Source organism: Callospermophilus lateralis, chromosome 18 (assembly GCF_048772815.1).
Source record: "Callospermophilus lateralis isolate mCalLat2 chromosome 18, mCalLat2.hap1, whole genome shotgun sequence".
Classification (NCBI taxonomy): domain Eukaryota; kingdom Metazoa; phylum Chordata; class Mammalia; order Rodentia; family Sciuridae; genus Callospermophilus; species Callospermophilus lateralis.
This window is the reverse complement of record NC_135322.1, coordinates 36,714,025-36,737,063: the sequence shown is the minus strand read 5'-3', so window position 1 is coordinate 36,737,063 and position 23,039 is coordinate 36,714,025. Positions and strand designations below refer to the sequence as shown.

Genomic DNA, 23,039 nt, shown 5'->3' with positions numbered 1-23,039 from the left:
CAATGAATGGGGTCTACAGATTTATTGAATTGTATGAGTTATGAAAAATGGCATCTTGAAGGGGAGGTGAGATAAGATTTAACACCCTCTGATGCATTTTAATTAACTACCTGTCAACTGGGGTGGGTGTTATTACTCCAATGGCACAAATCTAGAAGGGTGGCCAGTGGTTTCTTAACTTTTGAAGGTTCAGAGCTCTCAAAAAATCTACTTATCAGTTTCCTCTCTAAGAATTTTAATAATTGGATTAAGTTTCAAATGACCCTCATTCAGAAAGTAATAATACTCTAGGAATATTTGAATTAGGATTCAAGGCCATTAAAAGTCAATCTGTTAGTAACTTGAATCTATCTCAGCTGATCTTGCCCAAGGCTGGCTTTTAAAACAGAATTTGTCAAACACTTCAGGATTCTTGATGAAATTAACCAAAAATTGTTTTCAACATAATTGTACTGTAATCAAGGGGAAGAAAAAACCCAAGGTTGATAAATCATTTCCTTTGCTTCTCTGACAAATATCTCATATGATCAATAAAAATAGATGGTAAAAAGTGAATATGAAGCTTAGTAGTTTGTAAATTGTCGGGGGAGGGAGGTGGAGTCTATGGATGTATACTGTATCATTTCCATGGTCTTTAACTTCAGAATTCATAATGTGAATCATTACCTGTGAGTCTTTTTGGCAATTTACTTGTGGATCAAGTTACTTACCACATATAATAAATATCTTCTTATTAGTCCTCTAGTTATTCTTGGTGATTCTAAACATCAACTGTGGTTCTTTTATAAGTTTTTTAATTTTATGGAGAATATTAATTTCTTTTTTTTATCTCCAGTTAAAGTGATTTTGACATTTTTACATTTCTTGTTATCCTGTCTTTTAGAAAGTTATTGTTATTTTAGAAAATAAAAATGACCTTTCCTTTACTGTGCCAGGGTAGTGATTACAGCTTCTTTCTCTTTTGAGTTTCCAGAGACTCATTAGCAAAGTAACATTCTGGAAAAATTAAAAAAAAAAAAATCAGGCTTAAAAAAAAATCAATTAAGACCGATCATACATATGGCATATGATTGTGGCAAGGGACCTCGTTTAAAATACCTGAATGTGATCGACATCCAGGATGTTGTTAGGTTTTACTGCTAAAATCCCTGAAAGTGTAAAATATTTTGCTTGTGTGTGCATAAGCATACACCTATAGCATTGCTTGGAATAGTGTTCTGTTTTTCATTGCTCATAATTGCTATTTAGAGCATATGCTGTGAATGTATTGAAGATACTTCTGGGTCTCATTAATCAGTGTTCTAAATGCTAATCTCTGCTGTCCAGTTAACTCTAAGCAAATTCGCCCCTCCCCCGCTTTTGGTGGTGATTCATCTGTTGATGATGCTTAACAAAACCTTCAAAGAACAATTGTGGATCTGAGCAAGTCTCGCTGTATTCTCTGCAAGTACATTCTAGGCAGTGAATTTTCTTCCCGCTTTGCAGGCCATTGGAGAGAAAAGAGCCGCTCCAGATTCTGGCAAGAAGCCCAAGACTCCAAAGAAAAAGAAAAAGAAAGATCCCAATGAGCCGCAGAAGCCAGTATCAGCATATGCCCTGTTTTTCAGAGACACACAGGCTGCAATTAAAGGTCAAAACCCCAATGCAACCTTCGGAGAGGTCTCAAAAATTGTCGCGTCTATGTGGGACAGTCTTGGAGAAGAGCAGAAGCAGGTGAGGCAAAGATCTGAAGTTACCAGAATATTCCTCATGTATTCTCTGAGTGCATCCATTCCATTAATATGATTGCTTCTTATGAAAGCCTTTCTAAGCTATGGCATTAAAACACATGCATATAAATCCAAGCAACTCTCTAGTTACATCGATTTCTCAGTCAGTTTTAAGGGTGCATGTTCAGAATCCGGTCACAGGAGGGTTGGAAGAAATCCAGGCAGTAGCCTGCAAGCATCAACTTTTGATGATAATCTTTTCATTTTAAATAATGTGGAATTTTTTTTCCCCCCTTTGTTCAAAAAGGGCCCTACAAAGGGATTAGGTCCATCCTGCTTGCCTTCCCATTGATCATCTTTCTGAACCCTTGTGCTATCCTGGTGGGTTTCCAAACTTTGAAGCTGCCTCTGCATGTCTCATTATTGTCACTGGGCATTTGAAATTTTATTCCAAGTTCATTTTAAAGCTAGGCAGTGTGAGAGGTATTCAGAGATTAGCCATGCTGGTGGGAGATACTTTCTTAGGGGCCTAGCCTCCTCTCCTTCCCCTCAAAATGACTCCACACGAATGAAGAGAAGAATGGGTTCCTTGGGGGCTGGTCCTCCCAATTACCATGAATAGGAGTCAACTTTTATATAGTCACAGAAGAATAGACCTTATTAGTGATAAAATAGAATAATTGTTTCAGGAATGAAGAGTGGAAAACTTGGGATTTTTTTTTTTTTTTTTAAGGAATTATGAACTCATTTCCGGTGGCTGGTTCATTGAGAGGGTGCAAGTATTGAAATTCCCTGTTTGTTTGCCATGAGCTTATCACCTGTACAGAGGACTGATTTTCTGTCCCCTGAGTGGAGTTCTAAGGAACTGGCAAACCAAACTTTCATGCTCTGGGAAGAAAAATAGTTGGTTTTGGTCTACCACCTAGCCATCAGACAATTTCAGAAAAGGAAGCCCAAATCATACTTGATATACTGGGATTTAATTATGTAATTCATGGATTTCACTAATGGAAATCTCCCACCTTTTATTATTTAGGGCTTAATTTTTTATTGTTGTTTTTCCTCTTCCAAAGAAATCAAGTTTGAAAGGTCTCCATCTCTTCTCTTTGTTCTTCACAAATTCTACCGTTTATTTGTTTGTGGTACTGGGGATTGAACCCTGGGACACTGAACCATGAAGCCACACCCCTGCCCTTTTTTGTATTTTATTTAAGTACAAGGTCTCACTGAGTTCTTTAGTGCCTCACTAACTTCCTGAGGCTGGCTTTGAACTCGTGATCCTCCTGCCTCAGCCTCCTAAGCGTCTGAGGTTACAGGCTTGTGCCACCCTGCCTGCCTAGCTGTTGTTTGTTTTTAATACTCTGATTTGATACAGTTAAAACATGCAAGGGCAAGAAGACAGGGAGAGAAGCTCGTTATTTACTAGAATTTAAGCTATTTGTGGCAAAGCTGGTTATTTGCTGCCTTAGCATGAGGCCTTCAGCTCTGGAGGCATCTCTCTGTGGCAACCGCAGATCTTTTCCCTCATTCTTAGAATAAACATCCCGGTTGTGCTGCAGTGCTGAGGATAGGGTTTGGTGTGTTTTTAATATCCACGTGCTTGTGGGTAACATTTAAAAATCAAAGGGTGAGGAGACCAAACTTTGTAGGTGAGTGATGTTTATGCCACCTGATTTGCGCGGCTGTTATTTTAATAGCTGAGAGTCTATGAGCTAAAGGCCGTGCTCACTGTTGTCTTTTAATAGGTATATAAAAGGAAAACAGAAGCTGCCAAAAAGGAGTACCTGAAGGCCTTGGCTGCATACAGGGCCAGCCTCGTTTCTAAGGTAAGCCTGCGTTCAGGGTGGGAAGCAGCCCTCCGGCCTCAGAAACACAGGTGTGACACCCCGGAGAGCTGATGAGAAGTATCTGAGCATCTCAAGCTTCATCCCATCAGAGATCAGCTGAATGAGGGGCAGGAGCAGCAGGACCTCATGTAGGCTGCCGAGTCGGAAATGTCGCTAGAAGGTTCACAGAGCAGTATGCAGGTGTACGTGGCTACCCAAATACAAATCTTCAATAGCCTTTTACTCTTTCCTTGTGTCGGGGATTGGAATCTGTCTTAATGTCCTCGATTGAAAACTGGGAGGTGATTCTGTCAGGCATTTTGGAAGACCATATCATAAATTCTTCAGTAGTTACATTATCCTCTTAGGCAATGGTGCCTTTTTTTTTTTTTTTTTCTTTTTGTGGTGCTGGGGATGGAACCCAGGGCCTTGTGCATGTGAGGGAAGCACTCTACCAACTGAGCTACATCCCCAACCCACAATGGTGCATTTTTAATATTTTTTTATTTGTTCTTTTTAGTTATGCATGACAGTAGAATGTATTTTCACATCATATGTACGTGGAATGTAACTTCCCATTCTTCTGTTGTACATGATGTGTAGTTAAACTGGTCCTGTATTCATATATGAACATAGGAAAGTTATGTCCGATTCATTCTACTATCTTCTCATTTTCATCCCCCTCTCCCATCCCCCCACTTTGCCTTGCCCAATCCCATGAACCCCCACCTCCACCCCACCTATTTTGAGTTAGCATCTGCATATGAGAGAGAACATTTGACTTTGGTTTGGGGGGATTGGCTTATTTTATTTAGCATGGTAACTCTCCAGTTCCATCCATTTACCAGCAAATGCCATAATTTCATTCGTCTTTATGGCTGAGTAATATTCCATTGTGTATATGTACCACATTTTCTTTATCCATTCATCTGTTGAAGGGCATCTATGGAACCATCCTAGATGGTTGGCTATTGTGAATTGAGCTGCTATAGACACTGATATGGCTGTGTCACTGTAGTGTGCTGATTTTAAGTCCTTTGGATATATACTGAGGAGTGGGATAACTAGTCAAATGGCGGTTTCATTCCAAGTCTTTTGAGGAATTTTCATACTGCTTTCCAGAGTGGTTGCACCACTTTGCAGTCCCATCATTTTTGTATGAGTATAAAATGGTCTATTTTTGACAAAACTATTCCAAATGATATAAACAAATAAACCTCATGATTATTAAAATAAATAAAAAAAAATGTTCCAAGTACTAAGACAAAGCATGTGTATTACACTTAGACTATAAATGGCAAATGCCACTCTAGTTGATTGTTACCTTGATCCAAAAGGAGTATGAGCTATGCTGTTTATTTATTTATTTATTTATTTATTATTTTGCCGTGCTGGGGATTGAACCCAGGACCTCATGCATGCTAAGTAAATGCTCTACCACTGAGCTATGCCCCCAGCCCTGAGCTGTTTGTATCATTTTAATATTTAATTACGTTGTCTTTGCCTAGAATTTAGATGGGCTTTGGAGAGGATAGTTTGAACTAATGTTTTTGCTGTGGATATAATTCTTCTGGGAAGTCAAGATGCCATTTCATTGTCAGTGTTGTCTCAGAAACAACAGAGGACTTTGGAGCTAAAGTGAAAGAGTTTACTGCCTTTCTCTCTTTTTCACCTGAGTTTTTTTCTTTACACTGAGATTTGCTGGGCGGGAGCGGGGGTAAGGGGTGAGCAAGGGTGGTGGAATGTGATGGACATCATTATCCAAAGTACATGTATGAAGATACAGATTGGTGTGAACATACTTTATATACACAGATATGAAAAAGTGTGCTTTATATGTGTAATAATTGTAATGCATTCTGCTGTCATTTATTTTTTAAAAAATCAATCAAAATTAAAAACAAATAAATAAATAAAATTAAAATTCCCAGGGTTGGGGGGAGATTTGCCAGGCTGGAGTTGTAGTTCAGTGGTGGAGCGCTTGCCTTGTATGTGTGAGCCACTGGGTTCCCTCCTCTGCACCACATAACATAATAAATAAGTAAATAAGTAAGTAAATAAATAAATAAAGTCCATCTACAACTAAAAATATATTTAAAAAAAAAAAAAAGATTTGCCCCTGGCAGCTGCTTGGAATCGGATCCACAGGGGTCCTCCTGCCTTTGTTGATAGCTCTCAGGACACATCCCACTTTGTTAGAAAGAGGAAACATTTATTGAGTCAATAGCAAAACCCTTTTCTGAGACTCTGGAAGACACATGCTGGGAAATATACTGATTCTATACTCAGATTTGCACACTGCTAGAAAACTCTGTGAGCTACAGGTGTTCACACTGGAGGTAGAGGTGGCTAATGAGATGGGAGTGCAGGGAAGAGCCATACTTCTTCAGTAGATCATTTATTCATTCATTTACCCAGAAGCAAGTACAAGTGATCTTTGTGCATTAAAGCATGAATAATGGACCATACAAGGATTGAAGCCAAGAACCAGTTTCTCAGATAGCAACCACCATGGCTGGGCTCATCAAGTCTCTGATGAACTTAGAAGGCGTAACTTAAAAGTGATACATTGTAGCATGCTGCTATCATGTGTAACTAATTAAAACAAATTTTTAAAAAAGTAATAATTGGATTAAGATCAGGATCCAGGGGTATTTCCTGATGGACTTCAATGACCCCCCAAAACCCAATGGGACAGAATTTTTAAAAGAGTAAACCTTAAAGTACTGTTTCATTTTTTAACTCAGTAGATGCTATTTGGGAGGATCCTAAATCTATACTCAGAGGCCTAAGTACTCCTTGAAGTATAAGCTTAAATAATTTCCTCCTGAACCCAAAGTGTGAAATAGCTGCCAATACCGTGATCTCAGAGGAGGCAGCTTCTAATTGCACAGAGTGATGATTAGACCACCACCAGAACTGGCTGATTTGGAACCCATAATTTAAAGAGAGGAGGACCCATTGCAGGCTGTCCAGCATGTTGCCTCCATGCTGGTGAAGACTGAAAAGCAAATCCTAGTAGAATAATTAAAAGAATCAAGGAGACAAGAAATTGGACACATATGATTTTAGTTCTCAAATATAAGAGCCACGATGTAAGGGGAGCTAATTGAGATTTCCGTGTCTTAGACAGACTACTTATCCAAGGGGTGAAATAACCTCGAGCAAGATCTCATCCTCATGGTTACAGATAACATAGGGGGTGCATCATATTCCCATATACTGGACACCTCTGTGTGCAAGAGCCTAGGATTTCCTTTCTTAAGTAGTGACCCCACCGTCACTTTTCATCTTCCAGGAAATTAAGAGAAGCTTACTATTAAACCATAGGAGGGTAAACATGGCAAGACAGGAACTCTACAATCACCCACCCAGCTCCACTTACCATCAAGATGGCCCCTGTTAAAAGCATAATGATGCAATTGCCCATGTAGACTTTCCTGTGGTTTCTTCCTTGAGACTACCTTGGTGATTTTCCAACATTAGAGTATATATGATCTATATATACATATTTATACGTACAAAATTGCATATACTTTGTGGGTCATATCATGAGTTTTAAGACAATTTTGAATATTTATAGCCATTATCTTATCCTAAGTCTTCAAAATTGGACCATCTACTAGCAGGTAGTCATTCTGGTTTTCATAAGGCAGAGAGTTGTTCACAGAGGGATGGTACTTTACAGTGACAATTTTGTGTTCACAATCAGAAGCCCTCAGAAATGACTTTGTCTACTTGGGGGACTCCTTGTAAGGTGACTGAGGTTTCTTCTAATAGCAGGGTTTTATAATTGGAGTCATAAAAGCTATAAGTACTTTAAATCACTAGAGGCCACTTGATGTCTCCAAAGTGCCCCCTGCTCCTTTCTTCTCAAAAGACACCTCTAATTTTATGGAACAAAAGAAGAAAGAGAATAGTATTCCAATCACTATTGCATTTGTAAAATAATTTACCCTTGTGGAAGTAATTAATGTATTTTTAGCACAGAATAGGTTTCCATGTTGGACCACAGATTTTTCATGTGTCATTAAGAGATTGTTCAGGCATGGGAAGGTTGAACATTCTTCTCTTATCCTTTGATAAATTCTGGAGATCTTCACTATGGCTAGCCAGGCATGGTGGCACATGTCTGTAATCTCAGGAGACTAAAGCAGGAATTCAAAGTCAGCCTCAGCAACTTGGCAAGGACGTAAGCAACTTAGCCAGATCTGTCTCAAAACAAAATCAGAAAAGGTTGGGGATATGGTTCAGTGTCGAAGCACACTTGCGTTCAATCCTCAATACCCCCAAAATCACAGTTGGTAAACCGAAAACATTTCTAAAGTTGTAAAGTACTTCAGTTTAGTATCTCAGAGTAAACTAATTATGTTTTCTTATAGTCAAGTGAGCACTGGCATTAATAATTATGAAAACACAGGGTTTTGAAGCTTTCTAGTAGTGGTAGTTTCCTGGTAGTAGTAGTTGTTAACTGATGAAAATACATATAACATTTATCAAGTGCTTCTCAAGGGCCAAGCACTGATGCTTAACACATAAGCTCATTTAATTCGCATATGGATAAGGAAACTCAAGAACAGGTGGATGAATTAAATGGCCCAAAGATACAAAATTGTTCAGTAGCAGAGCTGGATTTGAACCCAGGCAGTCTGCGCTTCATTGTTTTTCAATGTGTGGTACCTCAGTGGCGAGGTTAGTATGGGCTTAAATGCTGAAGAGTTAGTATTTTTAAAAGCCTGTACCAGTCATCTTTTGTTACGCAGTAGTGTTGTGTAACTACCAACCACAAAGCACAGTGATTTATAAAAGAAGCACTTATCTCTGAGTAAGCCAGTTAGCTGGTTGGTTCTTCAGATCCAGCCCCGCTCCTCTATCTGGGGTCAGCTCACAGGTTGTTGGGGAGGTGGCTGGAGTCACTTGCATGCCTGTAGTTGGCTGGCTGGCAGTGAGTGGGCTCTTGAGGGGAGCATTTGGGTCATGTGTCTGGCCTGCACGTGGTGCTGATAGGTTGCAAGAGAGTGAGTGGAAGGGTGCACGGTCTTGAGCCTTAGTGTGGATATTGGATAGTTTCTCTTTGATTCCATTCTAGTGACCAAAGCAAAGGCACAAGGGCAGCTTTGACTCGAGGGTAGAGAATTTGAGTGTGTCCCAGAGGAGCTAAATAGTCACATGACAAAGGCCATGGAGATAGGAAGGCATGAATAATGGTGGCTGTCATTGAAGTCAATTTATATTGCTTAAAAATATGTAGGTACTCTACATACTTGTAGATCATAACAATCTGGAATTTTCTTCCCCCAAATTCAGGCTGCCGCTGAGTCAGCAGAAGCCCAGACCATTCGTTCTGTTCAGCAGACCCTGGCGTCAACCAATCTGACTTCCTCCCTCCTTCTCAATACTCCGCTGGCTCAACACGGAACGGTACCAGCCTCACCTCAGACTCTCTCACAGTCGCTCCCTAGGTCAATCGCTCCCAAACCCTTAACCATGAGACTCCCCATGAATCAGATTGTCACATCGGTCACCATCGCGGCCAACATGCCCTCGAACATTGGTGCTCCGCTGATAAGCTCCATGGGGACCACCATGGTTGGCTCAGCAACCTCCACCCAAGTGAGCCCTTCGGTGCAAACCCAACAGCATCAGATGCAATTGCAGCAGCAACAACAGCAGCAGCAGCAACAACAGATGCAACAGATGCAGCAGCAGCAACTCCAGCAGCACCAAATGCATCAGCAGATCCAGCAGCAGATGCAGCAGCAGCATTTTCAGCACCACATGCAGCAGCACCTGCAGCAGCAGCAGCAGCAGCAGCATCTCCAGCAGCAAATCAACCAACAGCAGCTGCAGCAGCAGCTGCAGCAGCACATCCAGCTGCAGCAGCTGCAACACATGCAGCACCAGTCTCAGCCTTCTCCCCGGCAGCACTCTCCTGTCACCTCTCAGATCACATCCCCTATCCCTGCCATCGGGAGCCCCCAGCCGGCCTCTCAGCAGCACCAGTCGCAAATCCAGTCTCAGACACAGACTCAAGTATTGTCACAGGTCAGTATTTTCTGAAGATGCAGGTGGATTTGCGTGCCAGGAGAGCGACACAGGAGGGGAAGGCACATGGGGCTGGAACGTGTAAGCTGGTGTTGGTTATGCAGAAATGTTAACAGATCAAACGGTCCTCTCAAGCGTCTATTAGATAGGCAATAAGAACTACAGTGTAGCTGGGTACCACCTCTTAGCTGACTATCAATCACTTCGTTTTTAAACAAGGAAAGCTGTGCTCTTTTATGTGATGCCTTTTTTTATTTATTCAGGCTATACCTACAATATGTGAATCAAACCGTTTAATGAATCCTGGGACATTACTGATGACTATAACTGGCCTCTCTGAGTCATAGAAAATGGCCTTATTTCTCCAGAAGTGAGTTAACCACACTTCCAGGCTGTTTGAACTTCCGAAGCCCTAAAAATAAAATAAAATAAAAATAAAAAGCACAGTTGTAACTACCTGAAATATGAAGATCCAGTTTCATACAAACATTTGTATGATGTAAATCGTTGATGGCATTTTTTTTGTCATGAAAAAAAATAATAATAATGTAAATCACAGACTTTTGCCAAAGCTCTTATTTTTTTTCCTAAATCTCTCCAGAAAAAAAAAATGCAAGTGATTAAATTCAATTATTGACTCATTTCCACTTTTTATCCAGGACTTCTCCAAATCAAGCCACAGTATATGTTGTAACAATATCTATGACCACCGTTAGCCCATCCTATTCATTGCAATTAGAAGAAAAGAAATGTGAATACTATATTCCGTGTTTTGAGTGACAAGTTTCGAAAAATAAAAACACTGTATTTTTAAAAGGGAAATTCACTTAAATGAAAACAGTTATTACAAAAGTTAAGATTTAAAAAGAAAAAAGCAAGAGTTTTTATTATGATGTAATACCGGTAGAATATTTAAAAGGCACACTACATCTGAATAATCAATGTAAATATTTTCTTTCAAAGTTGTAAGTTTTCATATCATGTGTTGTAAAGTTTTCCTAAATGAGGCTTTAACGTAAACACTGGTGACATAAACCATTCATTGCTACGTTGCTTATTGTGTTTTTATGCTGTTTTATACTTTTTTATGAGTTATGATAGCAGCGATTAAGTTGTTTGTATTTTGCTTAAACTGAAACAAAATGCTTTTATCTTGCTATAGAATAAACACATTTCAGTAAAAACTGTGGACTGTATTTTGATGCAACAACGAGGAAACTGTTCACTTTTCAAATAAAATGCTATGTCAAATTTCACTTTCGTTTCCTTGAATACATATAAAATGGGGAAATAGGGCACGTGCCCATTAGTTTGCACCCCAGCTTCGTCGTTTCATTTTCATTTGGAAACGTGATATTCGTGGCTAAGAATTCTGATTGATGAGGCTAAAACCGGAGTCCTTAAAAAGTACTGGAAATATCTTTATAATATTCTTTTTGTTAAGATGCAGGTACAAGGTAAATAGAGAAAAGCAATCATCTTCTCTTTGGGGGCCACAACTATCTGGCACGGCATGGTTATTGCTATTAAAATGGATGGTGAATGCTAATTTTAAAGCCAAAATAATTATTTCAGTGCCCATTTCTTCCCCCTCTTTTTTGCTCTATGGTGGCTTCTCTTTGAGAGCCGTGTGACCACTATCCCCAGTTGTCTTGCATGATTAATTACAGCATCTGTCCTGTCAGAAGCTATAATGAAGAGGTCTTGATAAAAATTGCAAATTACCACTGGCAACAGTCTTAAACTGCTTATGATAAAATGAAAATTAAAAACAGCAAGTGTCAACCCTGACCAGAATCCTAATCTGGAAAAATGAGGGTGTGTGTGTCTGGTGCTGTCCAGCGATACTGTGTGCAAGACATTCAAAAATAATAGAATATGGATTCCTCAAAGTTGTTGTATTTCAAAGAATATTTACTGTATGTTGTGGGTTATGAATAATGAATTCAGCTTTCAATATTTCATAATCCTTGCGTACTCTGTATTATGTACAAATATTGAACAGCAAGAGATTCTAATTATAAATTTATAGATTTCTTGCCGTAGAAAAATTTATGTCTAAATTGAAGCCTTTCATAAGATGTATTAGTTGACAGGTATCCGTGTTCAAACAGTCTTAGGAAGACGCCTAATCACATCTACAAGGGGGCTTTCTATTCCACAAAGAAATACATCAGACCCATCAGAAGCAGAGCTGATGGTAAAAGATTTTCTGTGAATTGAAACTAACATTACATAACAATAAGAACCATTTTATATTCTGTTGTGAAACCTTTAGACAAATGTCTTCAAAATTAATTGCTAAACTACATGTGACAGTAATTGTGTATTAGTTCTATAATTGTCATTTTGAAAACCCATGAAGTATTGCTTGGAAAAAAATGTCACTAGTGATAAGACTTAATTGCAAGTGAAGTCTGTTTTCAACTGTTTGCAGTTAGAGGCAGGTGTTGTAACATCTATTAAATGATTTTATAAATCTTAGGTTTTATCACATTTGATTAAATGCTGCTAAGCCACTGACGGTCAATTCCAGGGGAAAAAAAAAGAGAAAAAAAATAAACCAATACTTTAATTACTACAGTTTTAAAAATTAATCACCAGACAAAATTATGTATTTAAAATGTCAAAAGGCTTGAATCATGAAAACAATCTTCCAACCTTTTTACCAAATTATTTTCTCAGATTCACAAAAGCATATTATGAATCAACTAGTATTTTAATTTATGCATGAAACTGGTTTCTATTCCTGAGATTTAAGTAAGCCCTGGTGCACTTTTTCTTTTTTCTTTTTCCAGTTACAGATCAGAAATAAATCAGGGTAATGAAACAGAGGCATGAGAAATGTGGTATCTGATTGGTATAGACCTCTTAAGTGGTATGTGGTATATAGACATTAAGGGGTCTCTCCTCTCCCCTGTCACCTCCATCTCACGAGTACCTTGCCTCTCCCCTGCAGTGGGGACATTATTTTATTACTCTTGGCTAAACATGTTCTTTTTGCATTAACCTGTACTGCCATGTGATGAAAGAACATAAGGAGTTTTCATTTTTAGCTGACACGGGGTCATTAGTTCCCGACTCAAAGAACAAAAGCTTAAATGCCTTCGTGCAGCATAATTTCTGCAATATATTACCACCTGATGGAGGTTCGAAGGCTTTCTAGACAGATGGATTAATATCTCAAGTTTAAGTAGGAGTCCTCCGCTGTGTCCATTCAGGGGACTTTAGACATCTGAATGGTTTCTTTCCCATTTCTCACTTCATGGAACATTTTTCAGCACTGGACTTCAATCTAACCTTTCCTCCTCTCCCCCCCAACCCCCTTTGTTTGGCTTTTGTTTTGCAACAGCTGTTATTATCGTTTTTGGTCAGCTGTGATTGCTGGAGGCAAAATAGGACCAGATGGTGTTTTGCTATGCATGAATGGAGCGTTAGAGGAGTTGGGATTGAATAGGCCAAGTTTGAATGGTGTCTATGCACCACCTGCCTGCCTTAGCCGTGGCGTACACATCACAGTAGCATGATCCGTCTCAGACCTACTAGAATCGGATGGGAAAGTGGAGAGCTGGGTGGATTTTCCCCATATTTATTGATCCTCCATGCACTAACAGAATAATGCAGTGTACAGTCAATTTGAGTTAATTGGATATGACACAGCATGGACATGTAATCTATCACTGTAGAATCCTGGTTCACTTTAAGGATTTCACTGCTCCCCAAAACACACACACACACACACACACACACACACACACACAATAGCAAAAATTAATGGGCTAAGAGGCACAAGTTAAAAAAAAAAAAAAAAAAGAAAAGAAAACCTGTCTCAAATAGACTATGTCCCTGCAGTTGAGGTTTGGGGAGGAAGAAGATATTTTTAAATGTTATTTGTTACCAGTCAATAATGCAAGGTAAGAAAACTTGTAATTCTGATATAAATAGAGAACTTTTGATGTTACCCTTCAAATATTGCAAATATCCTTACACGTATAAAAAAAATGTGCCTTACTAATAAAACCACAGATATACAACAAGATTTGAATTATTTTTGAAAATATTCTTCAGTGTATAAATTTTTGTCCCTGGTCTACTCAAATGTAGTTAGCTTTACTATCTGAACTGACCACAAGGATTAAGCTTTCCAGAATGTTAAAGCTGGTGAACCGGTTTAACTGGTATCAGCTGTGATCCTACAGGTGTGTAGGTTGTATGCATCAGTGTGTGTCGCTAAGGAAAAGCTTCCTCATCCCATAGAGGTGAAATCAGATATGCAGACAGACAGCTACATTTGCCTAAGGCCCTAATTACTTAATTTTACTTCTGCAACATGCAAAACCTGGTGATCTGTCCCAAAGGAGGAGCAAAAATAAACAGGACCTTCTGTTTACTTTGTATATGCTTGAAATGTTCCTTAATAAAGGTTTACAAAAAAAAAAAAAATTAAAGTTAACAAAGCTATCCTTCACCTGAGGAGTTTTCATTTTTTATTGGGGTAGGGAAGATACCCACTGGACAGAATGATCAATGTGCCCACAAGGGACACAAAACAAATTTGTGTGTGGGGTGGGGTTGGTTTGTTGAATCTGAGAAAATGAGCATTCATTTAGGAAGGGGAGAGATTGCAATTGGTTAGGGGTATTAGAGAAAGCCGCATGAAATTATTGGCATTTGAGAAGTGCCTTCAAGACTGGGGTAAGATTTCATTCAGTACGCCAAAATGGAAGTCCTATCCTGGTAGGATTAGCCAAGGGGAGGGTTGGAGGAAAGCTGTTCATGTTGAAATCACAGGTACCTCCGAGCCATAGTAGAGAATCCAGCAAAACTGGACACAGTGCTTTTGCAGAGGTGAGCTGGAGAAAGTACTGGAAAGGAAGTTTGAGGTCAGATTGTGGAAGGTCTGCTGGGGAATCATAAAAATCACTGAAGATCTCCTAGTAAGGAAGGTATGATCAGCGTTGACTGAATGCATGAAGACTTTTATCTTATGTTTTTACAAGTGAACTCAGCTGGCACTGAAAGCAGAAAGAAAAATGGAGCAAGATCCACACCCCCCTCCCCTGAAAATGTACCTCAGTATTTGATTATTCACATGCATAAGTAAAGCCAGGGCTTCACTTTCTCCCACACACCTCTTCCATCTTCCTGGTGCAAGAACTCCATTGAGAAAGCCAAATCCAGGCATTTTGGGTGGCAGTGGTAGAATCAGCCTTATTCTGACATTAGCATCAAGAGAGACATCATTTTCTGCATTTCTGCTGTGAAAAGAAAGCTATTTTCACCAGTGGTAAAAAGTACCTCTCGGTGCTTGAACTCAAATGTGATGAATGATGAAAAGAAACCCTTGCTTTGTTGCTGAGTAAAACCTCAGGCAGCGCTGGGAGGGATGTTGGTTATGGTCTCAATTTAATTTCAAAGAAGAATCTTCACAGATAGGAAACGTGAATGTGGATGCACACTTCTTAGGAAAGGAATAATGCTCTTTTGTAAAACATCTCATTATCCCCGCCATTTGTATAGCACTCTGTACTTTTCAAAGCCATTTTCTGTGGATTACTTTGTTCGTTTTCTTCTCTAGATGGGGCAGGAGTCAACCTCGTGGAACTAATTAGGAAACTGAGGCACTGAGACTTGTGACTTGTTCCCATGTTTTTGTTTAGAAGAGGCACAATTGAAACTGGAGTGGACATTTTCTTATTCTAGGTCTCCTGTCATTACGTTTGCTTTCAAATATTTGTGTATGACATATATGTTTTTACATAATTGTACAGAGGATATGTAACTGTATATGCTCTTGCTTGATAGAAATCCATCACAGTACTAAACGGAGGCACTAACCCATGTGCCTAGGCAAGCAGTAAACCCAGGTGAGTGCCACCCAACCTGTGTTCCTCAATGGGGCACAGTGCCACCTGGCCCTTGTTTGGGCATGAACACTTTCCAGTCTGATTGTTTTTCTTACCACAGTCTCTCTGTCATTATTTTGTATTCAAGCAAACAGCTTTGACTTGCGTTCAAGTTTTAGGACTGCAGGTGCCATCCAAGTGCCAAGGCATGATATTGCACTACATGTTTAAAAAACAATAACGAAAAAGTAAGTTTCAAGGGAGACTGAGATGGGTGAGCATCAGGTGGGTGTGTCTCAGTATGCATTATGTGCAGAATCCAGTGAACAAATCCAATATGGAGCCTGGGAAAACACAGGGGTCAAGCCGTCTCCACCCTGCACACTGCTTTGTGACTTCCCAGTCTTTCTGGGAAGACATGCCCCTTTTTGCTAAGTGGGGTGTATTCTACCACAGGGAGCCACGTGTCAAAGGAGCCACGTGTCAACAAGATTTGTGCTCTTGACTTAATTTTAAATAAAGCGCCAAATCTTACATCGCAAATGGTCTCTTGCTAAAGTTGAGTAGAATTCTAAATGTATTCACCAGGAACACCAGGCACACACGAGTATTCTGGTGAATGAACATTTTGGGGTTTCCATTTGTTAAGGTATTTGGGGGACTTGTCCAAAATCAACAAAGTAATGGTTATTTTGAGATGTAGGTCTTAGGTTTCTTTTCAGATTTTTGCCCTACTTTTTCTTTCCAGTCAGTTTGCCTTGCGTCCAAGGATATATTCTTCCTGAGAAAGATGGTTTTGATAACATTCCTTGTTATATGTCATGGCTGTCATCCTCTGACATGCAAGAGACAGCCTTAATTCTCAGTTTGTCACAATGAGCGAAAATGATGCCACATCCTAAACCTGCCTTAATTGGTAATTTGCAAATTTGATACGAGATCTTAGTCCAAATTACCCAGGCCTGCTGTTCCAACCCTCACCCTTTCTGCCCATTCTTAATCCTCTCCTCTATAATTGGTATTGAGTACGTGGCATCCCAGGGGACAAATAACAGCATCTGAGGAAATTACTTACATACAGTCTGACCTCTTGTGTGCTTTTTGGATGCCAAATTAAGACATCCATCTTTGAATGTTTGGACAGTTACCTGGAAGGACTGGCACCATTTTGTCCATAATAACATTTTTATAAATTGTCCAAATGCTGGCATACCTAGCTTGGAACTTTTTTTAATGATGTTCAGAATATTTTGGCCAATGAATATGAGCATGGCCACAGTTCTTTCCAAAACAGAACCTCATTCCATAGGGAAATGTAGTATCCACTTGTATGCAGCAAATAAAATCAGCATTGCTCATGTTATTTGGAGGTGACACCCCCCACCCCTAGTCTCCCTCCCCAAAAAAGAAATACTATGTTTTCTTACAGCCGAACTCCTAAAATCATGATTGGCAAAGAGATCAGGACTTCTGTCGGGGAAAAATTTCGAAATTGAAATATGCTAAAATTTGACAATGGTGTTTGCTTTTAGATCATCCAAAGCCCAGAAATGTGTTGCTTGGGCTCAATTAACTGCTAGCCACAAGTAACCAATCAAAACAATGACTCTGGACAACAGGTACAAATCATCTTTCTTGGGTCAGGTTTTACCCGCTGCTAAGAAACTGGTTTATTTTTAGGTTGTGTCTAAAGTGTGCTTATTGGTAGAAAACAACTGATTTTGTCTGTTGGGAACAAAATATGAACTTTGTTCTATTCATCTCTCTAGGTCAGCCTTGAGTAGGTAGTTTTCTACAGAAGTTTAAGTTCTTGAACCAAAAACTGTTTAGAGATCAGAGTCATTTTTTTTTTTTTAAGTTGCTATTCTTTTTTTTGTGGGGAGGAAGTATTAGGATTGAACTCAGGGGCACTCTGCCACTGAGTCACATCCCCAGCCCTATTTTGTATTTTATATAGTGACAGGGTCTCACTGAGTTGCTTAATGCCTTGCTGTAGCTGAGTCTGGCTTTGAACTTGAGATCCTCCTGCCTCAGCCTCCCAAGCTGCTGGGATAACAGGTGTGTGCCAACGTGCCTCACTTAAATTGCTATTCTTTTTAATTGTTAAAAAAAAAAAAACTTTTCACATAGTGAGGGGCCTCTTTAGGGGGGGAAATCATTGGGGGATTTCTAGAGAAGGAACCTGGTACTCACAGATCTTATTAACATTGTGTGAAGGGAAATTCAGGAAGCAACATTGTTGACCAACCTTAAGTGCTTAAATCTCCACTGCACATGTAGGATTTCAGCAGAATTATGAAGAGCAAAGTGCCCTTGATGCTAAATAGAGACTGCAGAGGTGGGTCAGCCTCTGGGTAGCTGGGTCATGATTCCTGCAATGAGTCTGAGCCACCCAGGTAGCTAGGCTTTAAGTCAAAGACACAACACAGTCTGAGAAGACCATTAGAGTCATTTGGTTTGTGAGGACCCAGGCCACAGCCATGAAACTGCTTGGCCCAGAATTAATAAGCTACATTTTGCAAGCCTGTGTTCTTACAGCAACTAAGAGTTTTATGTTTGATACAGATGGTGTTTATGTAGAGTATTCGAGCTCAGCGTGAGAAGTAGTCATAAAACAGACTGGGGTTTGGTATAATTATTCACAATTACTATTGTATAATTGAATATCATAACTATTATATAAAAAATATTTTAAGAAGTAGACTCTGCTCATACTTCCAACAGTAGTTCTTAATAATAAGAGACATATGATGTAAACATCGTAACATATTTTATGATGTTTACAAACTGATCCAAGGTTTGGCAAAGGTGCAGATGTAAAAAGTCTGGGTTCTCTTTCTCGCATTCTCAGGAAAACCAGTCGCCTCTATGTTCGGTAGCAAACTCCCTTTTTTAAGTCACCTGTAAGACTCTAGGAGCCATCCTCATTAGGCCACCCCAAAGAATGGATGGAGGTGGATATCAGTATTTTAGCAATTACAAAAGAGAAAAACGAGTCTGTTCTAGGGAGAGTACCTGTGTTCCAGCTTTCTCCAACCCAGTGAAGCTCCTCCAGGCCAAATTGTGACAATTGGCTCATCAGCATAATGCTTATTTTTAATATTTCTGGGCAGAATTGTGAATCTATAATATCTGATCATTAAATACATAATCTTCTATGTCTTCTAATGGGGAAAAAAAACACACGCTTATGTCTCTATCACCCCCAAGCTACAAAACATCCCAAAAAGAAAACTCATTACAGTTTTAAGTGAAACTTCATTTCCTTTTAATTGTGTTTACAAAACAGGCCTGTGTTCATGAGCATGGCAGCTCTTCCTGCTGATAATAGGAGGGCTTTGGAAGTGGACTTCAGAACACGTGGCTTTAGCGCTGGTCCTGGTCTCTTACACACGTGTAATGAGCATGGACATCAATGAAGCTCCTTAGCATCTGCTGCTGAACTTTCATCTGTGACTCTTGAGGGTAACTGCTAGACTTTGATGACTGTAGTCTTTATCACCGTATTGCTAAAGGGTTTCCATGTGCACCGTGTTAGCATTGAGAAATGAAAAGAGCATCTATTATCTGGATATCTCACTCACTTCCATGATTTCTAAGCAGAGGAGCAGGTGCCAATCCAGAGGTCATTGCTTGTGCAAATCCATCTCCTGTTGCTGCAATGACCGTGCCCTTGGATATTTATCTGCCAGGTAAACAGGCAGACATCTTGTGCCTTAGCAGCTTGGGAAATGAGAGTATGCTTCCCTGTTATGTCGGTGACCAGTACTCACTGTTCCAAGCCTGGACGGAGACAACCTGTTGTAGATATGGTTTCCAAAGAGAATGCCTCCAATGTCCTCCCTGGCCCTGGAGGAAGAAGGAAGGAAAGTGTGGCTTTAGTACTTTTATGCCCAAGTGTGTGTTCTAGCCTTTCAGAGATTTTCAACTGTCCTGCTGTTCTTCCACTTGGAAGGTGGCCAACCACGCTCCTGACTCAATGAGAGAACAACACCCACAATGAACTCCAAGATCAGGCTCCCCGAGAAAGAGAATGTGAATGTTTGTGAGAAAGGATACATGAGGTTTTACCTACCTGGCCCTGGAATTGCTCACTCCAGTTTTTTTTTTTTTTTTTCTCTAGGTAGAACACAAATGTAACATATATATTCATATGATGCTAACTTTGGCCTATATATTGCAACTGTTTCTTTATGACTCTACAGTCTCTCTTATAAGCAGATTGGCTTAATTTTATCACAGGAGCACCCCAGGGGGACTGTTCATAAAAGTCCTTTCTGATGTTGACCTCAGTATTTAGGATTTGATTTCAAACACCCTAGTTTCCATTAATAGCTCACTGTGAATATACTACCTATTAATTATTCTCACCTTTTCATGTTTACAAATGCTATGGGTTTTTCTCTAAGCTTTATGAAATATAGTATCTATTTATTTGACTTCTTATCCTTTGGCTCCCAGGGAGGCATAACATTACCTAATTGAGACACTCATTCAGGCATTCATTCAGCAAATGTTTACAGCGTGTTGTGTTCTGATAGGGAATGCAGTTTTGTTAATTCAGTAAAGATTTGGGTACCCAATAAGATAATATTAAAAAAAAAAAAAAACAGGGAGGAGGAATAGGGTGTATACAGGAGGAACTACAAGTTTAAATAGGGTACTCAAGGAAGGGCTCACTGAAAGAGTGGCAGTGGGGGAGGGGAGGAACCTTTAAAAAATAGCATCTCCTTGGGCCTTTCTGGGAAAAGATCAACCCAGGCAAAGAGAACATGAGTGCAGACTCGCTCAGAGAAAGGCAGGGCAGGGCAGCTTGTGGATGGAGGGAGATGAAGGGGGGAAAGAGCCATAGACAAGATCCAAGTGGGAGGCAGGGAGGCAGGTTGTGGAGGCTGGGGTTCTGCATCCTCACAGGGGATCTCAATAGCTGTTCATTTTTATTTTTTCCCCTTAGATTTAATAACAGCATTGTGGTTATGTTGGGAGGAAAGAAGGAGTCTTTAGTTCTTTGAGCTGCATTTTGAAATATTTATAGATAGAATGAGATGATGTCTGGGATGGGCTCCATCATAGACAAGGTGCAGGAAGGAGGTGGATTTGGTGGGGGCAGGATTGGCCATGGGTGGAGAGGTGCGGGGGCTGGGTTAGGGGTACACAGAAGTCAGTGTACAATTTCATCTACTTTTGTGTATGCTCAATATTCTCCATAATAATAATAATGTAAAAAAGAATCACCTAGGGAACCTTTAAAAAAAAAAGCATCTCCAGAAATTGACATAGACATAATTGGATTCGGATGCAGCATCAATGCGTTTGTTTTAAGCCTTCCCCAGGTTTGGATAATTTCCTGTTAGTATAAAAACCACTGGAACAGACCCTAACAGGCCCTGGGTAGCACTGGGATTTTACTCTGATTGAGAAGTGCAGTCTTTGGCAATTGGCGGGTAGTCAAATGACATGATCTTACTTATATCTGAAATGGATCATTCTGGCTGCTGGGTTGATAAGAAACTATAGGGGATGAGAACAGAGAGGCAGAGAGATCCAGTCAATTACGACAAAAGTAATTGCAAAAGAGTTTGGTGCAAACTGCAATATAGAGAATGTCAGGCACATACAAAGGTAGACAGAAAAACACATTGTCATTCCACTTCACTATTTCTGAGCAAAGATGGACCCTTCCAAAATATTCTAGGATGATGTACTGTGAAAGGGTAATAGCATTTCAGATCTTGGAGAGAATATAGCATGTGAGAAAGTGAAACGACCCAAAGGAACTCCCTCAGCATGGGGAGGTCACTTGTTCTGTAAACGCTTTGACTTTTGTTACCTAAAGCAATTAACACTGCAGTTACTTATTCTAACTTTGCCCCAATTTTTGCTTTTTAATTGCACAGAAGGTTAGAAAAAAAAAAAAAAAAGAAGAAGAAGAAAAAGAAAGGTTTTCAGTCCAGCATACAGGAACTTAGAATTTCCTCTTTCAATTCCTTGTGAATGAACAGAAGGCTTCAGAAATCCAGCCAAACCACTCAAACCAGTCTGCAAGGATAGTTCTGGTGTTTCCTGCATATGATGGACTCTTACAAGTTTGGTAGCAGAGTCTTCCTCATCCTCCTGGGCTGTGCCTTCCAGATGTTACTCTCAGACACCTTCTTTGGTAAAGCTTTTTTAATCCATGTCTGTACATTGAGTGTGCCTGCTGTAAGGTCCTGTGTTGGACTTAATGGGGAATAGGTTGCTTAAAATGTAGATATTGCCTTTAGAAAACCTATATTCTGACCTCCCCCATACCTTCTTGAACCAACCATTGTACTTCAATGGATTCACAAATAAGCACTCGGTGATGATTCAATGGGTTGGTCACTGCTGATTTTAAGACACAGGGATTACAGGTTCCATGTCTCATTCACAAATCTTTGTATTCCACTCACCACCAACATGGGTCTACTACAGATGCTTGAAGACGTTGGTTGACTGATTTCTCTATTATTTTTATGTGAAATCAATAATATTACATGTAGTTCAAGAATACTGCATTTCCTAAGAGTTATTACAGCTCTCTACAGCTGATCTGATCTAGCCTCTGAAGTATCTAGGTAGTCCTCAAATTCAACTTTCCAAAAAGCAAATGAGAGGAGAGATCTGCTTTGGTTAGAATGACCAATCACACCTAAGAGGACCTTAACATTGACCAGGACTCTTCCACTATCTCGGGCTTCTATCCTTTGGCCCAGACCATTCTGGATAGTGGGGGAGAAATGCCAAACTCGACATCAATTCAGCTTAACTAACCTCTCTTCCCACATTGATCTTTTCTTTTTGCATCGCTTCAGCATACAAGTGAATGTTAAACATCATTCGATGCACAAAACCCCTTTTATTGCTATAAGCAGAAGTGATTCTGTACCTTGTGTGTGTATGAACATTGTCCCTTAGCCACATGGAAGGACTAGGTTTCTAATTCTTCAGGAGCCCACAGCAGGTACTTAATAGATAGTCTTAAAAGAAACAGAATTAACAAAATGCATTATTTTGTTCATTCCTGTTTTAATCAGGACCCAAATCAAATTGGCTTAGGGAAAATAAGGGAATTTATTTGCTTGTATAACTGAAAAGTCCAGGGACAGGACTAGCTTCTAGCATAGCTGGTGCCAAGAACGCAAACAAGTCTTTTTCTCTCCCTGTCTTTGCTCTTACTTCTGCTGTGTTATCTTCATTCTCGGATTCTGTTCAATGACCCTCAAAAGTGCTGCTTCCAAGGTCTTCACTGCTAGCATTCCCAGCAAAAAAGAGAATGGTCTCTCCTTTCTTCATCTTAGTAAAATCCCACTGTGTTAAGTTGATTCTGATTGGGTCTTGAGCCCAAGCATAAACCAATCACTATGGGCTCGTTTAATGTATTCATCTGATTGGTTAGGCTCATCTGATTGGTTATTGCTCATCCCTTGCGCTGAGGATGGACTCAAGACTACTAGGAGTATGTGGATTAAGAACAGGGACATGTGGTTCTCCATGGAAAACCAGATTCCTACTGCCAATAGAAGAGTGAGTGGATGCTGGGTGGAATTAATGGCGCATTAAATATTCTCTTCAAAGAATTCATTTCAGAGAGT

General features: G+C 39.8%; 1 protein-coding gene across 2 annotated transcripts in view; it reads left to right on the top strand.

Moving 5' to 3' along the window:
- The window catches only part of Tox3 (TOX high mobility group box family member 3), a 103,355-nt gene extending 93,760 nt beyond the window's left edge, over nt 1-9,595 (top strand). For both annotated transcript variants that reach the window (XM_076839171.2, XM_076839170.2), the window contains exons 5-7: nt 1,486-1,713; nt 3,455-3,535; nt 8,843-9,595. In XM_076839171.2, the coding sequence (XP_076695286.1) occupies nt 1,486-1,713; nt 3,455-3,535; nt 8,843-9,595 (1,062 nt within the window). The remainder of the gene's footprint in view (nt 1-1,485; nt 1,714-3,454; nt 3,536-8,842) is intronic.
- The last annotated feature ends 13,444 nt before the right edge of the window (nt 9,596-23,039 follow it).